This window comes from Aethalodelphis obliquidens, unplaced genomic scaffold (assembly GCF_003676395.1).
Source record: "Aethalodelphis obliquidens isolate GAN/ISIS:26980383/991018 unplaced genomic scaffold, ASM367639v1 scaffold3, whole genome shotgun sequence".
NCBI lineage: Eukaryota > Metazoa > Chordata > Mammalia > Artiodactyla > Delphinidae > Aethalodelphis > Aethalodelphis obliquidens.
Genome location: NW_020837947.1, coordinates 81,859,200 through 81,870,063, shown reverse-complemented (window position 1 = coordinate 81,870,063; position 10,864 = coordinate 81,859,200). Strand labels below are relative to the sequence as shown.

The 10,864-nt window shown below is 38.1% G+C and overlaps 1 protein-coding gene across 1 annotated transcript in view; it reads left to right on the top strand.

Moving 5' to 3' along the window:
• The window catches only part of COL19A1 (collagen type XIX alpha 1 chain), a 349,797-nt gene that overhangs the window by 42,798 nt on the left and 296,135 nt on the right, over nt 1-10,864 (top strand). Inside the window, exons 4-6 of the mRNA XM_027093224.1 lie at nt 1,891-2,014; nt 4,325-4,600; nt 8,660-8,740. Of these exons, the coding sequence (XP_026949025.1) occupies nt 1,891-2,014; nt 4,325-4,600; nt 8,660-8,740 (481 nt within the window). The remainder of the gene's footprint in view (nt 1-1,890; nt 2,015-4,324; nt 4,601-8,659; nt 8,741-10,864) is intronic.

Below are 10,864 nucleotides of genomic sequence, written 5' to 3'. Positions count from 1 at the left end.
GTGTGTGTGTGTGTGTGTGTGTGTGTGTGTGTGTGTGTGTGTGTGTGATGAAAATGAGGCCCCAGGTTGCCTCCTCTTTCTTCATCCAGCCAGACAAGAGCTGAGAGCCAGAAAGCCTCCGGAAGCAGGTTAGTGAAGAAGGTAAAACTAGAGTTTATATATATTTAGAGACAGACCTCCTTTCATTGTGTTTCACTTTATTGCACTTCATAGATACTGGATTTTTTACAAATTGAAGGTTTGTGGCAACCCTGGGTTGTCAGATGATGGTTAGCGTATTTCTTTTTAGCAGTAAAGCATTTTAAAAATTAAGGTATGTACGTTTTTAGATATAATGCTGTTGCACATGGAATAGAGTACAGCATAGTGTAAACACAACTTTTACACACACGGGAAAACCAAAAAATTCGTGTGACTCACTTTTTTTTTGCTGTACGCGGGCCTCTCACTGTGGTGGCCTCTCCCGTTGCGGAGCATAGGCTCCGGAACGCGCAGGCTCAGCGGCTATGGCTCACGGGCCCAGCCGCTCCGCGGCATGTGGGATCTTCCCGGACCGGGGCATGAACCCGTGTCCCTTGCATTGGCAGGCGGACTCTCAACCACTGCGTCACCAGGGAAGCCCGTGACTCACTTTATTGTGATATTAACTTTATTCCAGTGAGCTGGCCCCAAACCTGCAATATCCCTGAGGTATGCTTATGTACATATACCTACATTTATACAGTATATACGTAAGTGAGTGTGTGTGTGTGTGTGCGCGCGCGTGGGTGCGCGCGCGAGTTTAACCAACTAAGAACTTTAGGCCAGCATAGCTTTTTGTTGTTGTTGTTGTTCCTGATTTCCCTACCACTTGTGACTTTTTCTCTAACACAAAATGTAAAACCAAAGTTTCAGAATTCTCCATGAGTTTGGTTGTCAGTTTCAGTGGACCTTGGTGTGATACTCCCAGTGAGTAGTTAACCATCTCAATGTGTGATGTTTTATTTATATAAACAAGTTCTGGCTATGTTAGTCCTTAAGAGAATTCTTACCTACTACTCCTCATGATTTTTTAAAAGAAAAGCAAGATTCCTTCCTTGCAGAGTTTTTACATACAATGCAGATAACTTTAAAAGTCAACTTGGAGGAATGTATCTCTCCATGTTTTCCAATGAAAGTCTAAATATGATTTATGTTCATGGTGAATTTTTCTCCCCAAGTTTCTTCATGGATCCAGTGAGACCAGGATTTTGAAACAAGGTTGAGACAGAAGCATATTTGGACTGTCTTTAGGCTTCTCTCTGCTACCTAGAAATAACTTACTTATTTTCTGTAAGAATAAAAAATAAGCTAAAATGTCTTTATTATATTTAGTTTCAGTCCTAAATTGATACCTACTAGGAAATCAGAATTAGGAGTTCATTTTGCAAGGGTTTAATATGACAAAAGTTCTTTGGAAGTATACATTTAATTGCTAGCAGTGTTCTTTGAAATGCTCTGTACTTCTGTCTACCGATAAAGCCTAGGGGTACTATTTATTTCCTTTATAAATGTCTACCGTGTGCCAGACTGCAGTGAATTCTGAGATTCTGTTGGAACATCTTGTTCAGTAAATGAATATCGCCCCATAGTACTATAGTCTAGTCACTCACTTTTACACACCTCAAGCTTTAACAACACCTTCCGGGAAATTTTTTAAAAGGGAAAGAACAAGGATACAAATTCCATAGGTAAAAGTAGACGTGGATGTGTCCATGTATGCATTTGGTAGAATGCTGTAAACATGCATAATGAATTCTAAATTCATTGAGAAAATGTGACTAAGATGTTGTGTTGCAGAGACCTTCATACCGAGATTTTGTGTCCTTGCCTTCAGTTTTCCCACGATGGTTCTTTGTTTTTCTCCCACAGTAAGGTGTTTCCCAAAGGCCTTCCTGAGGAGTTCGCCATAGCAGCCATGTTTCGGGTACGAAGAAGCACCAAAAAGGAACGGTGGTTTCTGTGGCAGGTTTTAAACCAGCAGAATATGCCACAGGTAAGGAACCAGAGAGAGGTACTGATCTGTGGCCTCTGGTGGGATTAGGCCAGGTGAATCTTGGATCTGTGGGCATAAATTTGGGAGCAGACCTCATGCACGACTATTCTGTCTTTTAGTGGAATCACCCACAGGGAAATGCAAGTATTCTCAGAGTTAGAAGGATCTTGCTGAGATTTGTAATGGGAGAGCCTGGTGGGTGAGGCAAGATTAGTTTGTTTTCTGTTTTTGTTTTGTTTTTCTGTTTGTTTTTTTCTACTAGATTCATATTTTTGTCTGAAGACACTCTAACTACCCTTCCTTTACAACTGCTTCATTGACACCAAGACCACTCACTGACGACTTCTTCATTTCCTATTATTTCTGATATTATACATCATTTTAAAGCTGTTCATTGTTTCCTCTGAAAATCCTTAGTAAATTAAGAGATGAGATACAAATATTGATTCCATCAATAAAAATAATTGAACACATGCTAGATGCTAGTTAGTGACAAAGATAAGAGACTGGCAAAGCGTGATTCCTTTTCTCAGGGAGCACATAGGTCTGGGGATGCCATGTATGAGAACAGCCTATTGGAGCATGACCACAAGGTGACAAGTGAGGTGGCCAAGGACAGCTCGGAGTTGGGTGGGGACTGTGCGAGCATGGAAAGGACGGCTCCCCCAGATGGGACATGAGAAGAGCAGGGGTCTAGGAGTACTTGTGGGAGATGTGGCATTTGGGCAGAAAGGAGGGGACGCAGGTGCTCCAGGGAGGGGAGGTAAACATCACAATTACTTGTGGGCACCATCCATCTGTGTTTATTTCCGTACATATCCATTGAAATGTTTTTCATTTCACTGGTCTTTTAATATGTTATTATATAGTCACAGTATTAAGATGGAAATATGACTTGAACAGAAAGAACATGTTCTCTATGAAAATGTATTTTCTTTGCACCATGCAAAGCATCAAATGTTAAAGAAGTTGATCTCAGTTTCCATGCTAAGAGAAGTGATTATTTCTTATTGTTTTTAAATTAGTAACATTTAATTCTTGAATCACTCATACAGAATTATATATATACTTAGATAAACACACACACACACACACACACACACACACACACACACGCACATACGCACATACACATACGCACACACACACACACACACACTCCTAGATGTCCTCTCAAGAAAGGAGCATATTACATTCATCAGATATCCCATATTTAAACCATTTTTGTAGCGGTTGTTTGCTGTTCTTTTTTTTTTTGCTGTACGCGGGCCTCTCACTGTTGTGGCCTCTCCCATTGTGGAGCACAGGCTCCGGACGCACAGGCTCTGCGGCCATGGCTCATGGGCCCAGCCACTCCGCAGCATGTGGGATCTTCCCAGACCGGGGCACGAACCCGTGTCCCCTGCATCAGCAGGCGGTCTCTCAACCACTGCGCCACCAGGGAAGCCCTGCTGTTCTTATATGTTAACAAACCCAACGGACACAAGTATCATCTAAAATATTTTACTGAGTACCTTAGTTCTACTAACATGCAGCTTGAGTTTATTTTCAATTATTTAATTTTTTTATTGGAGTATAATTGCTTTACAGTGTTGTGTTAGTTTCTGCTGTACAACAAAGTGTATCAGCTATTCGTATACATCTATCCCCATATCTCCTCCCTCTTGAGCCTCCCTCCCACCCTCCCTATCCCAACCCTCTAGGCGGTCACAAAGCACCGAGCTGAGCTCCTTGTGCTATGCACCTGCTTCCCACCAGCTATCTATTTTACACATGGTAGTGTATATATGTCAATGCTACTCTCTCAATTCGTCCCACCCTCCACTTCCCCTGTGTGTCCACAAGTTCTTTCTCTACGTCTGCGTCTCCTTTCCTGCCCTGCAAATTAGGATCATCTGTACCATTTTTCTAGAGTCCATATATATGCGTTAATATTCGATATTTGTTTTTCTCTTTCTGACTTACTTCACTCTGTATGACAGACTTTAGGTTCATCCACATCACTACGAATGACCCAATTTTGTTCCTTTTTATGGATGAGTAATATTCCATTGCATATATGTACCACATCTTCTTTATCCATTCATCTGTCGATGGGCACTTAGGTTGCTTCCATGTCCTGGCTATTGTAAATAGTGCTGCAGTGAACATTGTGGTGCATGTATCTTTTTGAATTATGCTTTTCTCAGGGTATATGCCCTGTAGTAGGATTGCTGAGTCCTATGGTAGCACCTTGAGTTTTGATTTGTGTGCTTTAATAATTTTTAAAACTGAATTTCAAACATTTAAAGATCATTTGCATTTTTGCAGGTTTCTATAGTAGTTGATGGTGGAAAGAAGATGGTGGAATTTATGTTCCAAGCTGTGGAGGGAGATGTGTTGAACTACGTTTTTAAAAATCGAGAACTCCGTCCTTTGTTTGATCGTCAGTGGCATAAACTTGGCTTCAGTATACAATCCCGGGCCATTTCAGTCTATACGGACTGTAACTTAGTTGCAAGCCGGCATATTGATGGAAAGGGCACTGTGGACTTCCACGGAAGGACTGTTATTGCAACCCGAGCTTCAGATGGCAGGCCTGTGGATGTGAGTTGTTAACTAGTAACATTTATAAATTAAAATAAAATATCTTATTAAAACCTTTTTCCTTTAATAACTGTATAATATATTCCCTTCTCAGCGCTGTTTAAATTAATTTGCTATCAGATGTGTGAAGCATAGCTATGTATTTCCAACTATATATATATATATATATATATATATATTTATATGTATATATATATTGTGTGTGTGTGTGTGTGTGTGAGATACGCGGGCCTCTCACTGTTGTGGCCTCTCCCGTTGCGGAGCACAGGCTCTGTACACGCAGGCTCAGCGGCCATGGCTCACGGGCCCAGCCGCTCCGCGACATGTGGGATCTTCCTGGACCGGGGCGCGAACCCGTGTCCCCTGAATCGGCAGGCAGACTCTCAACCACTGCGCCACCAGGGAAGCCCTCCAACTATATTTTTACATATATTATTTTCTATCTATTTTCACCCATTTTTCTCTAGCCTGTGAATTTAAAAGAACTAGGTTATGCCTTAAAAAATAAGGTTATTAAAATTAAATGTTAGTAAAAATTGAAAATATTATACAAAAGTAAGCTTGGTCTAAGTTCCTATGTCTTGAATAGAAAGGACTGGAAAAAGATGAAATTTAAGTTAAATGGTTCTGGTGTTTTCATTCAAGAACAATAGGCTATTTATTCATCCTCAGAATCACAAATGTTTGTACTGCAGACTATTTTTCATTAGCTTATAATGTTTCTTTAGAGTTCTGTTGGACTGAAACACAACAGTAGGTCATTGGATGAGAACAATTGTCTAGTAAAACCCTTTCAGATGAAAAGTTTCTTTAAAAATTATATTTGATGCTCACATGGTACAGATTTATTATTAATTTCCCAAAGGCCTATAATCTTTAAAAAGGGGGATATATCTAAATTTGATGACTTCACATTTTCTTATGGGTGGAATGATGGGAAAACCCATAAAAATAATCTGAATTCAGGACACCAATAGGAATTGTTAATGCAAAGCCCTTAACAGTTCAATTTTGTTTCAAAAGTACGGTTCTGTGCACATACATGTTTGGCCAGCATATTATTTCTAAAGGCCCCTGTGGAAGGCATCAGAGATAGATGACAGATGGATAGATAGATATTATATATATGTGTGTGTGTGTGTGTGTATATATATATATCTCCAATAAAATATTATTTTTAAACTGTCTTCTCTTAGACACAATGAACAAATCAGTGAGAGTGTCATAATGAGGGTTCAGTGATGATTGTCAAGATACCCCAGAGCAGGAGAAGCCAGTTCTGGACATAAGACATCATGGCATCAGGGAGAGTGAGCTTGCTTGGGGATCAGACAGATGTGATTGTAAATCCTAGCTCATCCACTTAATTCTTATGATCTGCTAATTTATCTTGCTCACTCTTAATTTATCTGAGTCTCGGTATCCTAAATTATAAAATAATATTGGTAGACTCGTTAGTTATAATTGCATGGCGTATGTGCCACAGTGCATAGTATGTGGTCACTTTTCTGTGTATTCATTTATTTATTTAGGGCCAGACATGCCGTTCAACCTGGCATAAAAGAGCGGAAAACAACAACAAAATCTGCTCGTCTCTCAAAGATCTTATAGGTTCAGTCTGTGTCAGAAAGATGGATCAAGTATGTGTCAGTAAATGGTGGCTGCCAATAATAATCACAGTATTAATTGTAGTGACAACAGTCCTAGACAGACCTTTCAGAAAGGTCTCTCCAGAGTCAAGGGAGGAAGTGGAGTCCAGCAGCTAAACCTCAGACGTGTGACTTCCATGGGTGGAGTGTAGGTAGACGGGAAGTGAGCTTCAGGGGATTCTAGTAACAGGAGTAGGGGTGGCGGTAGCCCTCGCTGGAGCCCTGGTGTTGACTGGAATCTGATCTCCTGCAGGACTAGCGAGGGCAAAGTGGGGAATGGCAAGAACCAAAGCACATGAGGATTAAGATAAATTCATAACCTTTGAGGGAGAGATGACAATGAGAGAGGAGCAAGTTATTCCAAGAGTGGGGTCCTGACTCCAAGCTCCCGTCTCAAGGTTGAGTGTTGTGTCCTGTGTCTACTTAACTTTTTACTCAAGGGAACAACCTGAGGCTGAAGAATATCACTGTGAGTCCTGATGAGAAGCCACAATGGGAAAATTATAGTCTCACAACACTTTCACAGTTTAATGTGGAATCTTAGTTCACTTAAGAAATAATATTAAAGCCATGTCACGATGATGGAGCTTTAGAGGAGTCACTGTTTAAGTTAAACAAATAAATAAAATACGTATTTTACTTTTTAAAGATTCTTGGTCCTACTAAAACTCTAAGTAAGCTAATATTTTTATTATCTCCATACAAGCTCTGTGATTTATAAGATCTGTTGTAACATGAAAATGTTTTGTTTATTCAGAATGTAAGTTATCAAAAAAACCTTCTAATGATTAGGTTTTATTTTACATATACTACCCGTGTGCTTTCGTGCAGAGAAATAGGTGACAAAACTGATAAAAGAATTTTTTTTTTAACAAAAAAATTCTGTGTGACAGGGTCAGTGCATTCTCATTCTAAAGCACTATGTCAATGAAGGATTCTAAAGCAACTAATGAATTAAAAAAGCATAATTAAACTAGGCTGATTGTAGTTTCAGTGTCATGGGTACTTTATTAGGTTCTAATCCATGAAAAATTGATCATCTATCTTCAGTTAAGTAAAATAATTCATATGAAGGCCCTAGCACAGTGGATGATACATAATAGAATTTCAGTATGTATTGACTATTTAGATAACAGTGTTGATGATAAATTAGTTTTAGTTAAGGAGAATATTAATTAATTGGAGTCTCTACGTTCTTCATTCTACATAATGGGTATGTTACTGCCTGGTGTTTCATTAGACTATGTAAGACAGTGTATTTAAACTTTATAAATAAAAGTTTACTTCAGTAACCTTGCAAAAAGTTATAGAAGAGAAATCATTAAGTTTCACTTCATCTCAGAATTTTGCATTGGCTGCAAATCTTAGGCTGTTCATGAAGCCAAAAGATGTCTGGAATTCTTAATGCTTTCTGTGAGCTGAATTGATTTTGTTCATCTCTGTAGAGTAATAGTTACAGCTTTTCCCCTCCTTTCTTGCTTTGTTGGTGTTGGGTTAGAGATTCAGAGCTAACCTCAGATATCTGCTTTCTATTATCATAGGATTATTATATTATTATAGTTGGGTCTTACTATAGAAAGTACTTACTGACCTCAAAGAAATACATAATCTAGCTCTGTTACACTAGGAGACAGAGAAAGATGTGGAAAGAGGAGAGAGAGAGAAAGAGAGAGAAAGGCGGGGAGAAGGGGAAGGAAAGAGGTTGTTCCTGACCTATGTTATATGTCAAATCATCATAAGATTATTAATTAAATTATTAAATTTACAACCACAAACTAGTTTGAAGCAGCCTCTCTGTGCATCTGTCATATTGAAATTTTGTCAATAGTCTGTACCATTTACTTTCTCTGATGTGGTTGTTTGATCTTGCACTTGAAGACATGATTGTACTTTCCTGAAACTACTTTTAATTTCATGTCCGAATGCCAACAAGTGTGGATTTGCTGAGCAAATAGAAGAATCAATTATTTTTGTAAAAATACTGTGAGTCATGCTCAAGAGTATGCCATGTAACATAAAATCCTTAGGTATTAGACAGTATCCATGAAAAGTAGATAAAAACTAAATACCTTTTTTTTCTTCTTATTGTAGTGCATTACCTCTCTTTAATTAAATACTTCTTTTTGATGGTTTGAAACAAGGAGCAAAGATCTGCAATTGCTCTATTACTTGATTTCCTTTACATATAGATTTATCTCAACAGCCGAATCCATTTCTGTTTCTCAAAGGGTCCATAAAATCATGAATCCTAAATTAAACAAAAACCGAAATATCTGCCAGTGATCTATTTGTATAAATATTAGCTTCTTTTTTTTCTTTCCAGTTAAATTACCATCGTTCCCAAATGCCTAAATGTGATTTTCAAAAAGAAAAATACTGATGATATATCTTATTACTAATTTTTTAATAGGTTGAAATTCACCAACTTCAAATCTACTGTAACTCGAACTTCGTAGCTCAAGAAACGTGTTGTGAGATATCAGCCCCTAAGGTAAGCTCAGTTTTGGGGGTGTGAAGACTGTAGAAGGCCAGTTGCCTGGGCTGTAGAGTCGTGTAGGGCAGCACTGAACGTCTTCTCTTGAAGCCAGGCGAGGAAACAGTTCCAAGCAAGAGACCCCTCATGGGGCTGTCCCATCGTCTCTTGTCACAATTTTAATCCCAGTGCTTCATCTTGAACTTCAGGAAAGATATGGCCTCACTTTGGACTCCACATGAGTAAAAGAGAACTTATGCCTTTCTCACTAAACGCGCTCTGACGGCAGCATCAGCATTTTCCAGTTACAGGGGTTTTACGTATGTGATTGTACGTTATTCTCACTCACTTCCCTCTCCTAGCCGTCACCCTTCCTGGCCAGTTTTCCTTTGTGAGAGATTTTTCACCTGCACCTTCCCCTCTCCTTTTAGCGCCGTGGTCCACCTTTACCTCGTGCTTGGATCGTCGCATTATTGTGTCATCCTCCTTCCCTGTCCCCACATAGCCAGAATAAGTCTCTGCATCACTGCTTTGTAGGTTCATTTACCTTCTTCCACTAAAAATCTGTTATTCAGAAACACTGATCTTCTAGATATTGTGCTAAGCAACAAGGCTGGCTGACGTGAATAAGGCACATTCCCGGTCCTCTGCTCATCTCACCCTCAAAGCCTTTGGTTACTCCCTGTTTGCAACAAATTAGAAATTCAGTTTCTTAGTCTCTCACTCTTAATATTCTCAACCTAACTCTACAACTATTACTTTCTTGTACCAACCTTCCATTAAAAAAAACCCACTAAATTCAGTACTTTCTGCATCTCTTATTGCAATGGTCATGTGTGTGTCTTATATTATTAGATATAGTTGTATTTGCTTTTAATTTATTCAACTACCTTTGAAACTCATTGAGGGGAATTGCACTTTTGTACCCTTCTTTTTGAACAATGAACCCTTCTTTTTGAAACAATGATTATTGCTTTGTTTGTAAAAGATGTCAAAACATTGTTTCTTGACTTGTTGACTGGTGTTTGAAAGGGATTAATTCTGAAAAGTCTTACAGAAAGAACATATGAAAAGTAAAAGGTGAAAATGTTATTCTTTGGGTCAGATTTCCCAGAAGTTCTAAACTTACCATTGAAAATTGTAAGAATATTTATCCATAGTTTAGTAGTTCAAAAGTATTTTTAACTTCTATCACTCACTTTGGGCAGTAGAATAATAATGTGATCAACTGACTCAAAGCATAGCTAAGTCGGTAAAAATTATATGTTGTGCTAATGTAACTTGGTTTTATAAACCATATCTCCAACCCAGTTTATGGCTCTCATTGCAAGGAAAGCCAGCCAAATATCTTTCTATAAATATCTGAAAAGGTAATTAAGAATGCCAATCTACAGACTTGAAACACCTAGACTTCCTGGAGGCACACATTTAAATCTTGAAGATGTGAATTCTCCAGAAGTTTTTCTTTAATTAATTATGCTTCTTTTATGTGAGAGCTTTTAAAATACGAATTTTCCCTGATTGAAAAGTAACAACATGATGTTCTGAGGTACCTAAATATTATACTCTTGACCAATAGTCACTCCAACTTGAATTACGAGAAAACTGTTTAAGGAAATAGGTGATGGATTCGATGGCGTGGCTCGATAATTAAAAGTGGTGACATGACCCCACACATCATGAAAAAAAATTTTAAATCGTGCTTGAAAAAGATTTGGTTTTAAAGAGTAGAAAAATAAGGTAGGAAATCATCTCCAACCTTGGAAAAAAATAACAAAAGACTGCTTATTTTCCTGCTGATAAGTATTTGGGGCGGACATCACCATTCTGTTAATCGTTAACAGGAAATGAATATGTGCTATACTTACATTTAATGGAAATATATATTTTGGAAGGTAAATAGTTATATAAAAGATACTTAAGTGCATCTGTTGTAATTTTGGCATCAACTATATTTTTTGAAAAATATTTGAACTCAGCAAATTTTAATGTACTCGCTTAAAAATCTGATTTTGTCCTGTAATTTCAAATCAGACATCCTTTCTGTTAATAATATTTTATAGCATATTTCAAAAGTGAAATTTATTCAGGATAATCTATAAATATACTTCTTTGCTGCTATTAATTAGGGTTTCTCTTTCT